The sequence below is a fragment of the Danio aesculapii genome, chromosome 9 (genome assembly GCF_903798145.1).
Source record: "Danio aesculapii chromosome 9, fDanAes4.1, whole genome shotgun sequence".
Taxonomy (NCBI): domain Eukaryota; kingdom Metazoa; phylum Chordata; class Actinopteri; order Cypriniformes; family Danionidae; genus Danio; species Danio aesculapii.
In genome coordinates this window covers 35214900-35229615 of record NC_079443.1, presented here as the reverse complement: position 1 = coordinate 35229615, position 14716 = coordinate 35214900, and the positions used below count along the sequence as shown (strand labels likewise).

The 14716-nt window shown below is 35.6% G+C and overlaps 2 protein-coding genes across 8 annotated transcripts in view; one reads left to right on the top strand and one right to left on the bottom strand.

The window, feature by feature from the left end:
• Positions 1 to 3464: 3464 nt before the first annotated feature.
• On the bottom strand, positions 3465 to 9240 carry mpc2b (mitochondrial pyruvate carrier 2b). Its single transcript, XM_056465718.1, has 5 exons — positions 8887 to 9240; positions 7294 to 7334; positions 6153 to 6237; positions 5947 to 6058; positions 3465 to 3943 (listed from the first exon to the last, which is right to left on the bottom strand). The coding sequence occupies exons 1-5, from the start codon at positions 8984 to 8986 to the stop codon at positions 3898 to 3900; spliced, it is 384 nt and encodes a 127-aa protein (XP_056321693.1). The 5' UTR covers positions 8987 to 9240; the 3' UTR covers positions 3465 to 3897.
• Positions 9241 to 11578: 2338 nt separating this feature from the next.
• The window catches only part of dcaf6 (ddb1 and cul4 associated factor 6), a 53900-nt gene continuing 50762 nt past the window's right edge, over positions 11579 to 14716 (top strand). For all 7 annotated transcript variants that reach the window (XM_056465577.1, XM_056465576.1, XM_056465575.1 and 4 more), the window contains exon 1: positions 11579 to 12022. In XM_056465577.1, coding sequence (XP_056321552.1) covers positions 11935 to 12022 — 88 coding nt within the window. In that variant the 5' untranslated portion in view covers positions 11579 to 11934. The remainder of the gene's footprint in view (positions 12023 to 14716) is intronic.

Here is a 14716-nt window from a genome sequence, read left to right as displayed (position 1 = left end):
TCAGTGATAATAGAATGTTTTCTAAAAAAACTCACTTCTTTTACATTATACAATGCAATTTCTTGAAGCACCTCACGAGGCCAGCAGTTCGTCACAAACAGACAAACCATCATCTACGATAAAGAAGCAAAGGTGCAACGATTCTTGTGGAATAGTAAAAACAAATAAAACATAAATTAAAAATATAAAAAGAACATATGATGATCTCAAGTTACTTCAATTCATGTTTCATTCAGAGAGTGGCATGAGTTATAATCTAGTTCATTCAAACAATTTTAGCTGCCTGATAGAGTCATAAATAAATGTGCAAAAATGGCAAATGATAACATCTCCAGGTTATGTACCACTGGAAATGGAAAGTCAAATTATATACATTGCATATATATATATATATATATATATATATATATATATATATATATATATATATATATATATATATATATATATATATATATATATATATATATATATATATATATATATATATATATATATATATATATATATATATATCTATATCTATCAGTATGTCACAAAAGTGAGTACACCCCTTACATTTCTGCAAATATTTATCTATAACTTTTAATAGGACAACACTGCAGAAATGACTTTTTGACACAATATAAAGTAGTCAGTGTGAAGTTCTTTTAGCAGTGTAAATTTATTGTCCTCTCAAAAAAACTAAAAATACAGTCAATAATAGCTGAACCCCTGGCAACAAAAGTGAGTACACCCCTAAGAAAAAAATTAAAATGTTAATATTTTGTGTGGCCACCATCATTTTCCAGCACGGCTTTAATTCTCCTGGGCATGGAGTTGACCAGAGCTTCACAGGTTGCCACTGGAGTCCTCTTCCACTCCTCCATCACAACATCACGGAGCTGGTGGACATTTGACACCTTGTGTTCCTCCACCTTCCTTTTCAGGATGCCCCAGAGGTGTTCTATGGGGTTTAGGTCTGGAGACATGCTTGGCCAGTCTGTCACCTTTACCCTGAGCCTCTTTAGCAAGCCAGAGGTCATCTTGGAGGTGTGTTTGGGGTCATTATCATGCTGGAACACTGCTTTGCGGCCCAGTTTTTTGAGGGAGGGGATCATGCTCTTCTTTAGTATGTCACAGTACATGTTAGAATTCATGTTTCCCTCAATAAAATGTAGCTCCCCAATGCCAGCAGCACTCATGCAGCCCCACATAATGACACTCCCACCACCATGTGTAACTGTAGGCAAGACACACTTGTCTTTGTACACTTCACCTGGTTGCCGCCACACACGCTTGACACCATCTGAACCAAAAAGGTTTATCTTGGTCTCATCAAGACATGGTTCCAGTAATCCTGGTGCTTAGTTTGCATGTCTGCAGCAAGTTGTTTGCAAGCTTTCTTGTGCATCGTCTTTAGAAGAGGCTTCCTTCTAGGACAACAACCATGCAGACCAATTTGATGCAGTGTGCGGCGTACGGTCTGAGCACTAACAGGCTGACCTCCCATCCCTTCAATCTCTGCAGCAATGCTAGAAGCACTCATCCATCTGTTTTTCAACGACAATCTTTGGATGTGACGCTGAGAATGTGCACTCAGCTTCTTTGGCCGACCATGGCGAGGCCTGTTCTGAGAAGAACCTGTCCTCTTAAAGCACTGGATGGTCTTGGCCACTGTGCTGCAACATAGTTTCAGAGTGTTGGCTATCTTCTTATAGCCTTGGCCATCTTTATGCAAAGCAACAATTCATTTTTTCAGGTCTTCTGAGAGTTGTTTGTCATGAGGTGCCATGTTGAACTTTAGTGGCCAGGTTGAGAGAGTGGAAGAGCCTTTATACCAAATTTAACTCACCTGCTATCTGGTGACACCTGGGACAGTGTAACACTAATGAGTCACATGACACAGGGGAAGGAAAATCAGTTATTGTGCTCAATTTGTACATTTTTCTTAGGGGTGTACTCACTTTTGTTGCCAGGGGTTCAGCTATTATTGGCTGTATTTTTAGTTTTTTTGAGAGGACAATAAATTTACACTGCTAAATGAACTTCACACTGACTACTTTATATTGTGTCAAAAAGTCATTTCTGCAGTGTTGTCCTATTAAAAGTTATAGATAAATATTTGCAGAAATGTAAGGGGTGTACTCACTTTTGTGACATACTGTATATATATACTAGCTATTTACACTATGACTATTCATATACACACAATTTGCCTGTTATAAGCAGAATGTACACTACCTGACAAAAGTCTTGTTGTCAATCACAGTTGTAAGAGCAACACATAATAACTTGACTTCTAGTTGATCATTTGGAAAAGTGGCAGAAGGTTTTCTGATGAATCATCTGTTGAACTGCATCCCAATCAAAAATACTGCAAAAGACCTATTGGAACCCACATGGACCAAAGATTCTCACAGAGCTCAGTCAAGTTTGGTGAAGGAAAAATCATGGTTTGTAATAACATTCAGTATCGGGGTTTGCAAGAGATCAGGGGAGTGGATAGAAACATCAACAGCCTGAGGTATCAAGACATTTGTGCAGCCTATTGCATCACAAACCACAGGAGAGGGCAAATTCTTCAGCAGGATAGCGCTCTTTCTTATACTTCAGCCTCCACATCAAAGTTCCTAAAAGCAAAGGTGGTCCAGGTGCTCCAGCACTGGCCAGCCCAGTCACCAAACATGAATATTATTAAGTATGTCTGGGGTAAGATGGAGAAGGAAGCATTGAAGATAAATCCAAAGGACCTTGATGAACTCTGGGAGTCCTGCAAGAACACTTCCTTTGCCATTCCAGATGACTTTATTAATAAGTTATTTGAGTCATTGCAGAGATGTGTGGATGCAGTCCTCCAAGCTCATGGGAGTCGTACACAATATAAATTTTTTGTCCACTGCACCATGACTTTATACTGTACATTATTTCTGTGACAAGACTTTTGTCTAAACAAACTCAGACCTTACGGTCCTAATTAAATAATTTAAAATCAAGGTAGTCATATTTTATTTTGATAAAATAAGCGTAATCTAGAGGCCTTTGCCTTTCATATAAGCCACTCCTGATGCCAAATAATCAACTAGAAGTCATTATTTGTGGTTCCTAAAACTTGGATTGGCGACAAGTCTTTTGTCAGGTAGTGTACATATCAGAAATTGTATGAGTAGTATGAAAGTCAAATGTTCATAATGTACTGAAAATTATGTAATTATTTTGCAATGCAAATCAAAATGTTAATAGCTAGATAGACATTTCAAACGCAACACTGATTTAGTAAATCTGACTTTAATGTTACCTCATTTTGATCCAAAATGAATCCAATGTTACAGTACAGTTCATTTGTGTATTTCATAATGTATGGGTTTCAACTAAAGCAATTTAAGGATTATGAAGTAAAAAACAAACTAAAAAACTAAATCAAAAATAAAATTGTATTACAGCCGTTTAATAAATATTTCCTAAGAAATACATATAATGCAAGAGACTTTTATAAAATTTATTTGGAGACATTCTGTTAACAGCATGACAGAGGTCAAGAGAAAAAATGCACTCATTAGTCAGAAATTAGGATGGCAACTCAAGTATGCTGGATGGAAAGCACCTTGATCCTGATGCATTTCAAACATAAGGATTTAAAAAGAATGTACAATCGTACTAAGATGAATATGTAACATTTTGTGCGTTATTAACAACCGTAAGAATTGTTGCTATAGATTCTAGTGGCACGATAGGATGACCTGAACTCTAAAACAAATCCTATGATCTGTGTTTATTATTAAAGAAGGTGTGTGTGGAGGCTCTACTGGATGACTGATGATGATGATGATGATGATGATGATGGAGGGGAAGTTTCTGGGTTAGCAGTAGAGGAGAGTCCCTTTCGGTCCTCTGGATGCACTTTAAACAGCACTGCTATCAAGCCTGTGCTTCTTTCTCCTTTGCCTTCTGTTCTCGGTTATGCCTGAGGGGATAAAAGAGCTCATATATAATCCTGGATCTTAATTGCACACCTAAAATTGCAAAATATGAAAGAAGACCCAGTCTGCTTTATTGCTACTATCGAAAATCTTGTTAAAGTGTAGATAGCAATTTGTGTAAAAGCCATTTGTGAGTTGGCAGCAAATAATAGCCTTAAAATAACTTGTTTTATTTATACACAAAGCAGAAATAATAATTTTAAATACACCTGCATGAGGGAGGGGGAGGTAGGGATATTATAAAACCTTTTAAATATATATTTTCAGGCTGTTTTGGGTATCCTCGTACATTTAATTTGGCAATGCATTCCTTTTACAAGCAATTTTATTATTTATATTTTAATCAAAATTATACAACCCCTTTGATCTGTGAGACATTCTGAACATAACTGCGTGAAACAGTTGAGCCAAGGTATAAAAAGATTAAAATATTCATTTGTGTGATTCTGGGGACATAAAGCTGATCGTAAAAAATATATCATATGAATCTTTGCTGAATTTTGTGGATTTTTTTTATAGCCTCCAATAAATGTTGCGTTCTCTCACCCGTCTACTAATATCTTGGCCCATTCCTCACTTGAAAGTCTTCCAGATGACTGACTGTCTTTGGTTTTCTCATTGCCACTGTTTTTTATGTTTAGTCAAATATTGTAATGAGATTTAAACCTGGAGACTGAACAGTCCACTGAAAAACATTATACAACAACCTCTGAAGCAACCTCCAGTGTGTTTGTATGTATTATTGGGTGTGATTACCCTGTTTATATATATATATATATATATATATATATATATATATATATATATATATATATATATATATATATATATATATATATATATATATATATATATATATATATATATATATATATATATAAAGAGTCATTTATTTATCCATTTTCATCCGTTTTTCCGGGGCCAGGTCACAGGGGCAGCAACTTAGGAGTGAACCCCAGACTTCCTCCGGGAGGATCCTGAGGTGTTCCCTGGATGGGTCTTTCCCAAGGTCTCCTCCCGGTGGGACATGCCTGGAACACCTCCCTTGGTAGGCATCGAAGAAGCATCCGAAACAGATGCCTGAACCACCTCAGCTGAATCCTCTCAATGTGAAGGAGCAGCGGCTCTACTCCGAGCTCTTCCTAAGTGACAGAGCTCCTTAACCTATCAATTAGGGTGCGCCCTACCACCCTGCGAAGGAAACTCATTTCGGCTGCTTGTATCCGAGATCTTGTCCTTTCGGTCATGACCCAAAGCTCATGACCTTAGGTGAAATAGGAATGCCGATTGACCAGTAAATCGAGAGCTTTGCCTTTCAGCTCAGTTTATTCTTTATCACTGCATTACTGCTGCCAATGCACCAATCCGCCTGTCAATCTCACGTTTCATCCTTCCCTCACTCCTGAACAAAACGCCAAAATACTTGAACTTCTCCACGGGGGGTAAGGACTTTCCTCCACCTTGGTAATGGTTTGAGGAAAGTCCTTACCCCAGGTGGAGGAGATCAAGGTTAAATAAAGGTTATATAAAGAAGGTTATATAAAGAGTTCAGATGCAAAAACCTTTAAATGTCTTCTACAATGAGCATTTTCTCAGCTATTTCACATTAAAGGCAATGAAAATAACATATTATTTGCAAAAAAAAGTTAAATCACTGAACCTAAACACAAGAGCCTGAGAAAAACGCTCATTTTAGATGAAAATTTCAGGTAGCATTTAGATACTTTTGCATCCAACTTATATAAATTCTCTATGACCTAGGTTTTCCTGTGTTGATTTGTCAAAGTCATTGACTTACGGATAACGTAGCTGTAATGAATGACATAATAACAGCACTTCACTGCCAGACTGCTTGCGTCAGCTCAAGGTTTGTTTGTAAACTAGATTAAAGTCTAACAATCACTTACCTTTTGCCTATTTCCCCATTTAAGTGGCTTTCAAACACAATTTACACACACATGCATGCATCGTGTACATGAGTACTCACATCCATATCCTGTAGAGCTGTGATCCTCCTGCACTACCAACAAAGAAGTTCACAGCAAACAGGTTCCAGTTCTTGGGTATAATAACCAGGGAATACCTGGACCAGATGAGACCTAGAAAACAGAGAGTGATGGAGATTTAAATCTTCAAATGCAGTTTTTGCTGGTTTTAAAAAAAAGTTGATAACTGTGTGATTGTGAAATAAACCTGTAGCTGTCAGCACAGCAGACTGGGAAGTACTGAGTTTATCAGCTGGACGTGCCATGTCTGCTAATCCAGCTAAGACCAGGCCCTGTGTGAAATAAAGAAAACAATCAAAAATAAGTATAATTAGCTAATAAATATATAAACAAACAAATAATATACTCTCTGGACACTTTATAAGGTACACTTGTTCAACTGCTTCTTTAACTCATTTTAACTTGGCTAACTAGTCTGAAGTTCAAACTTTCAGAACGAAAAGAAAAGGCGATTCAAGTGACTCTGAATGTGCTATGGTCCGGGTTAGTATTTCAGACACTTCTGATCTACTGGGTATTTTAGACAGCTATCTCTAGGATATACTGAAAATGGTCAGGAAAAAAAATCCTGCAAGGTGCAGTCCTGTGGGTGAAAACGCCGTATTCATGTCAAAGCTCAGAGGACAATGATGAGACTGTCCTGAGTGGAATGTAACTCAAATTACCACTCTTTACAAACAAGGTCTGCACAACTGCCAGGTAAGAAAAGGAACAAATGCTACAATTCCCACAGGTTCACCAAAATTTGGCAATGGAAGAAAAATGTTGCCTGGTCTGACGACCCTTAATATCCGTTGTGACATTTAAATGGTAGGGTCAGTATTTGGCCGAAATGCCATGAAAGCATAAATCTATCCTGCCTTGCATCAATGGTTGAAGCTTTTGGTGGTGTTTGGAATCTTTTTCTTGGCACACTTTATACCTACCTTACGACTGATGCTGACATGTATATCCCTTTATGACCACAGTGTGGCCATCTTCTGATGGTTACTTCCAATGGGACAATGTGTCATGTCTCAAACTGATTTCTACACCTTAACAATAAGCTCACTAAACTCAAATGGCCTCAAAAGTCACCAAACCGCAATCGAATAGCACCTTTGGTATGTGGTGCAGTATGATATTTGCATCATGTGCAGCAAAAGAATTCTGTGAGATGCTGTCATGTCAAAATTATAGATAAAAAAAAATACAAATAAAATTAAAGAATCATGGCAGTTCTGAAGAAAAAAAGTATACAACTTGGTTATAACAAGTGTACCTAATAAAGTGGCCGGTGAGTGTTCATTTTCAAAGAAAAATCAGACACTCCATGTTGTTAATCTTACCCATTTGAACATTGGTGCCCAGAAGAAGACAGTCTTTGGACCTAAACAAAAGCAAATCAATAGAGTTCAAGTCATGGTTCACAGGTCAGATTTTCACAGAGAATGTTTGTAAACGTGACAGGCATCAGATGTCAAAATGTACCAACACACAAACAAGAGATTTATTAGGTGATAATAAAATGCTAAACACATATTCCTTCCTAACTCAAAGGTTGCATTTGGAAATGCAGCATATCCTTCAAAAATTCTAAATGGAATAGATCACTTGCCCTTTATTTACAAGATAGGAAGAGCCTGGGGGAATGGAGTACCAAACCCACATCCATGTGATGGCTCTGTGTAGTGTACATGTGCATCATGGCATGCCAAAACTCAGGCTTAAATTTATTTTCGTTTGAAATAACTAATAAAAAATATAGAATAAAAACAAACGAAAATCTAATGCTGAACCCTCTCCCTTATCCGAAAATGAACCTGTGAACAAATCAGCAGGACCAGACAGAATTTATGGACATTTATTTGCAACTTTCTGCTCAGAATTTTCCTTATTTTGGTTTCTTATTATTCGGCCTACGCTTATTAAAACACATGTAATTTGATCTCTGCTCATTCTAACTCAAGACTCACTTAACTCTACATGAGAGGTTATTATAACAGAAAATATTTTCAGCTATTCAGTAATGGAAAATATCACAGTAATTCTGTTGCTAAAGGTCACGTGCATGAATGCAGTGTAATCTAGTCACCCATGTTTTTTGAAAGCTTTTGACTTGTTTTTTCATAACATGTACAATTAAATTAATCAATAAGTTATAACACGTTATTAACAACATCAGAGACTTGTACCAAAATCTGAAAGCATGTTAAATTTATACACGGGTACACATTTTTAAAGAAATGTAGGTCACGTTTGCACATAAATCAATGCAATTGCCAAATTGAGGGGGCAGGGTTTATTGTATTCTAGGCTATAAAATACTCCATGGTCCAAAACATACAAGTTTTACATAGAAAGAACATATTTTATATTTTGCTGTATTTTATAACGGTTTTATATTCGCACATTCATTCAGTGACAACTTGTGACATGCTCTCTATATGGTTTACCATATTACTTTGAATATTAGACCTGAAATTACTTAAGTATGACTTCAAAACAACATTAGCACTATTCCTTTCCCTGTGAGTTTTGATAGTGAAATCATATTAGCAGCTAATGACTATTTGGAATTAGCAAATAATACTTTCCTGAAAATGAAATTATTAATATTATTAAGGAGAAAGTCCTGAATGTGTGAATATAAAACTGATTTTACCTCAATCACGTATATTCGATTACCATAGACGTACACTTCAATCATTATTTACTATTTTCCTGATTAAAATCTCAACTGTAGTCTATACATTAATGGAAAGTGTTCTGTTAATCTACCACGATAATAATTCCCTTTATTTTGGGCACTAGGTGGAAAAAACACCTGCTTCAGGTTGCACTCACTATGGCTGCACAATTCAGTTTGCTGGCTCCTCGGAAGGTTAAAAGGATCAGTATCAGTGACAAATAAGCTGTCACGCTAACAACACTTGTGTTACCTGCAGGGTGGTTATAAAAGGGTCTCAGTTTAGCCGGCAGCATGTGCTCCATCCTGTCGAGGATTCTGTGGTAAGAAGCTCTCAGCCCCACCATAGCCATGATGACTGCTAACGTTAAACGAGCTAAATGCTATCGCTGCCCTCACAAAAACACAGCCCGGGACGTGCAAAGCAGTCTTCTCCTATTGACCCGTGATGTTTCCAAAAGGCAGGAGCCGGTGATCAATAAAACAAGACCTTTGGACGAGCATAAAGTGCAAAGTTAACGTTATTGTCCTACTTTCGACCTTGCTAATGCAGTTTACTGTAGTGTTGTCTTGGGAAGTGTCAGCGGGGACGCGTCGCAAAGCGAACGCGTAATGACGGTGATGAGCATTGAAGGGATATGATTGGATAATGTGGTCACGCCTTTTTGTGTGATTGGTTAGAATATGTTTTCCCCTTCACGAAAGGCGGGTCTTGGTCAGGACGCTTTTGAGAATAGAAGCTGATTTGGCGGTTCTGTAAATAAAAGAAATATTGCCTGAAGTTTGCTGTGGAATGTTGGGCGTGGAGTTTTAAAGTTTACATGCATTTATTGAAACTGCCCATTACCTTGTCATTTTTACGTGGGAGAGGCTAGTACAAGAAAATCAGGTTTGTAAATTAATTTTAGAAACATCTTTGGACATTTGTTTTGATTTATTTTGTTTAACCCTCTGGTGTAGCTTGAATGGTAGCAAAATGTAACATTTATATTATTTCAGTAAAATTAAGGTGTGATTGATCTATTTTTTGATCTATTGTATATTTTGTTTTAGATTAAACATTTTTAGCTTTTGTATGTTATAGTTAATTTATGAAGTAGTCATAATTAATTTGTTATTGTTTATTACCAGTGTTGGGGAAAGTTACTTTTGATAGTAATGCATTACAACATTGAGTCACTCCCCAAAAAAGTAACTAGTTGCATTACTTTTTATGGTAATGCGTTACATTACCTTGAGTTACTTTTGTGTTACCTTTTATTACCTGGCTGAGGCTTGATCTCTTTCAGAATGAGTTTTTTTCCTTTCTTTTTTATTTTAGTTTGGCAATTAACAACACACTGTATAACTTACACCTACATTTACCTTTAAAAAACACAGAAAAAATATTTTAGGATAATGTTATCGAAGAACTTCCTCACCACATGCCGTTTATACAGATTATTGAAAGTTTAAAGAAATGTGTTTGCTACTTTTGTACTATTTGTCTTAAGTAAAATCACTGTCCATTGAGACAATAACCCCCTTTTCCTTTTCTCTGATGCATTTAAAATAATGAACACATTCTCTCAATGACTGTGTGATTAATTGTGACTACTTTCATTTTAATTCAGCAATTTATTTTTTAAAGCAAATGAATTGACCCAAAAAGTAACTCAAGTTACATTTTTAAAAAGTAACTCAAATATTATTACTTATTTTTAAAAATTAATTCGTTACTTTACTCCTTCATTACTAAGAAAAATAATAGTAATTTTAAGTAATTTGCGTCACTTGTAATGCGTTACCCCAAACACTGTTTATTACTATTACTGCATACATAAAATGAATATCTATTAACTACTAAAAGTTATATTATAAGTTAACTATACTATAAATTTATAGTAAAAGTTATAGTTATTGTATAAAGTTGTAGTTATACGATACTATAAAAGTTATACTAAAAAGTTATAGTAAAAGTTATAGTATAAATGCACATAGCCCTGTTTCGTCTCTTTAATAAATGCACTTGGTAGATTTTCTGAAGCTGAAGTGGGAAAAAAGTAGAACAAATTACTAAATAAAATGTTAAATTATTTTCCAGATTTATGATTTATATATATATATATATATTCAAAACATGGAGACTATAAGAAAATCAGATATAATAAAACATAAAAAACAGCTTTCAGAAAGTTTTTGTTTGGTCAGTCCTCCATATGTTACTGTTGAACTAGTTTTCAATTTCTTTACAATGTCTTCATCATAAAAACAACCGAAATAAGAAATGGTGTTTCAGTTCATTTACAAACCCTTGTATTTTTTATGTGCACACAGGAAATGAGAGGTGGCATAGGCTTTGTGATTATTATATTATATATTATTGAAGTGTGTTTTTGTTATTTGCATTGGAAATATGTGTATACTTCACTGTACACTGTGTGCTGTTCCTGTCTACAGTCCTAACAGTTCTTCCCTTTGACCTTTTCACTGTTCACTATATGTATTTCGAGTTCAATGCTTTTTTAAAGAAGTGTCATTATTTTAATCCAGACTGTTGAGTTTTTAAATTCACTGCTTTTCTTTTTACTATTTCCGTATTATTTCTATTCTCTGTCAAGAAAAAGGAACCAGTTACTTTTTTCATCGCTTTTAAGTACGGACCAATAGGATCACTATTTTCGTTTACTTATTTCATCGCCCTCAAAGTATGGACCAATAGGCTAACTAGTTTCTATTTATAAACAAAACATTACTAAAGAAAATTTTTTATCTACATGTTACTAACAAAATATCCCCCTGTAACAGACTTAGTGTATTGTTATTAATATTTTAGTCTACAAACGCCTCAAACTACACACACACACACACATACACAAAATAAATGAACGTCGTCAGTGATTCGCGCTTCGGCGTAATTTCTGCGCAGTCTTGACGCTCTCGAGACCGAGCCTCTCATTACAGACAACATACTGCGCTTCTCTGCCTTCATTGGCTTTGGGATCGAGATGGATTTGACGTACAAGAGCAGTAGAGGCTAAAGCGGATACTAGCCAAACAAGAAGCACAATATTTTTACTACACCTCAACGCAATCATGCTCCAAGTGTCGGGAACGGATCGCCGCGGGGATGTCGATACCGAGGACTGATATTCTCTCATTCATCCACTATCAGTTGTCGATGAACTTATAGCGACTCTTCGGCGCTGTGCAGGAAAACAATAATAACCAAACGCCGCGGAAGAAAGACAAACACTCAAGAAAAAGCGTCTGCTGTCTCCTTTTCATCAATGCATGTCTCAACATTAGACGTTTAAACACCATGTCCTGCTCTGGCAACCTCATTTGGGATGTGAGAAAACGCACCATTGGATGCACAGATCCATACTCGATCAGGACAAATTATTTAGGTAAGAAACTACCAGCAAATATCACACCGTTATATTTAAAAATGAATTGGGAGACTTGTTTACGAAGAAGAAGTTCTGTAGGTGACAGCTGTCATTTGAGCTCGGACACAGGACAGGGACACTGGTTAAAGATCATCTGACCTGTTACTCTGATGCTGTGATCTGTTTTCACAACGACATAATGGTGTCATGCAGGGTTATTGCTAACATTCTGGTCAAATGGTGAACTGAGATAGCTCATTGGTCTATAAAGAGCTGTGTGTTATTGTTTTATCGTATTTAAGAGGAAGTTATTTTGGCTACAGAGTTTTATTTCTTTATTTCTTAATTCTGCTTTGATTTTGCTCGTTCAAACTATTAAAATGTGATTAAATACACACGATAGCATAGTTAATGATACTTAACAGGTATGTTTTATAAAATGTTACAAATGTTGTTATTATTTTATGGTATCAATGATTTACAAGTTCTTTGTTTAAAAGCTTTCATGTATAATCATTTTAAGATAAAATGGCCAATGAAGTTATCCCATGTTCACCCATCTTGACAATGCAGTGGTGGAAAGAGTACTGAAAATCATACTTAAGTAAAGGTACCATTACTTGCCTAAACATTTAGTGTGAGTAGAGTAAAAGTATCTGTTGTAAAATTACTCAAAGTATGAGTAAAAAGACCTTCCAAAAGTACTCAAGAGTAGTGAGTATTACGCTGTAAAAAGCTGATGCATTTACGTGTAATTTGTGGATGTGTGTAAACGTAACATTCTGTAGTGCATTTAGTTATTGCCCAGCAGGCACACAACATCATAAGATGTTAATATTAGGTTAGATTTAGGTTGTGATGTCAGGTGACCAAAATTCAATGTCTAGTCAACGTCTAAGGACAACGTTATTTTAATATCCAATAACGACGTCAAATGACGTTAATATTAGGTTGTGTTAGAAAGTGACCAAAATCCAACTCTGAGCCAACATTTTAAACCAATGTCATATTGACGTCAAATACTGACATTTATTCATCAGGTATAGCAAACAAAATCTAACATCTGATAGATGTTATGATGGACGTTATAGTGGTAACGTCCACACAATGTTAAGCTGTAACATCTTTAGACATTGATATTTGGTTGATTTCAGGTTGAACATTGACGTTGGCCTGACGTTGGGTTCTGATGTTTTTCCAAACAAAATGCAACATCCCCACAACGTTGGGGTAGAATGTCAATCTGGTGTCATGTTGACATCCTGTACCTGCTGGGTTTTTAAGGCCATTACGGTCATCATACAGTAATCATCTGTCATTTTCTCATCAGTGACATGCATCTAACAGTCTCTGGGTCAACATGTGTAAAGATTTTGGACATCTGCTTGGACACGTTTAATGCTTTCGAACAGTTTTCTGCAATTATGAATCACCCATGTCTTGAGGTGTTCATTATAAGGCGATTTACCTTTTATGTGCGATTTGATTGGACAGAAATCACAGGACTGATTCTTCTAATCCCCATAGACCAGAAAGAATAAAGTAGTGACTGCAGGTTAAAGGAACGTATTGGAGTAAAAGTACTAATACAGCACTAAAAATGTACTCAAGGGAAAGTAAAAATACAGTTTTTTTAAAACTACTTAATAAATTTTTTATTTCTGCGAAAAACTACTCAATTACAGTAATTGGAGTATTTGTAATTTGTTACTTTACACCACTGTATGTATGCATATTGGTGTATGCATTACTGCCTTCACTGACTGTCAACAAAATTCTTTGTTGTGATGAAGGGAATCCTAATGTGAATAGGTTGTATTAATTTATCAAAACTAGCTTATGCTAGGCGGAACATATCGTTTCAGTATCAATATCGCAATTAGTTGACCAGGAGCCACTGTTGAAGACAAACATCATTTGTGGAGTCTTTTACAAAGTCTAACTAAAGTTACTAAAAAGTTCATCACATGTTTTTAAGGCCTGTGTCTGTGTGGGCATTTCAAGCTAGTTTAAAGCATTCAGGCACAAGGAATCATAATGTTTATAACTTAAAGATTATATCTATGTATACTATTAAGTCTATACAGTGACTCCCAGAAAACCATATAATGCCATTTATTCCAGTCAGTCTAAAATGCTGAATTCTGTAGAAATAGAAGCATTAATTTCATCTGGTGAAGGTAAACGCTTAATATCGCAGTTGCTTAATATCGCAAAAAAATATTGCAATGTCAGTTTTTTCCAATATCGTTCAAACCTATTTGGAGCATTGCTTTTGTAGAAAATGTTTAAATTTGGGTAAATCTGTGAACTTTTGATTCACAAAAATGATTTGAAGATTTAAAACATACTGTTGTTTCTACAATTATTTTCAGCGTTAAGTACAGATTTACACGGTTTGCAGGTTTATATGGTTTATTGTTATAAATAGTTTATTTTAGAGTATTACCATATATAGAATTGTCAAGTGTTTGAATGCAACCTATTTAGTAGCATATCCTTGGTGTGCTTTCTCATACAATGAAAGAAAAGGGGGACAGGATGTTATGCTCTAAATATTTTAATAATAAGCAGCAATGTAGCTAATAGGAAATATCTATTATGGCTCAATATTAAGCTGCGCCTTCATTTTATTTGAATATTTTTTGTTATAGATAGACAGTGAACACAACAGTCTGTCATTATCTGACCTCTAAAAGTCACTTTCACTCA

What these genes read in the sequence shown, in the direction of transcription:
- mpc2b (XM_056465718.1), bottom strand. Translation starts at nt 8,986, where the DNA reads ATGGCTATGGTGGGGCTGAGAGCTTCTTACCACAGAATCCTCGACAGG. An exon ending in GGGCACCAATGTTCAAATGG is followed by an intron (nt 6,238 to 7,293) that starts GTAAGATTAACA and finishes TATTTCACACAG; the next exon opens with GGCCTGGTCTTAGCTGGATT. An exon ending in TGCTGTGCTGACAGCTACAG is followed by an intron (nt 6,059 to 6,152) that starts GTTTATTTCACA and finishes TCTGTTTTCTAG; the next exon opens with GTCTCATCTGGTCCAGGTAT.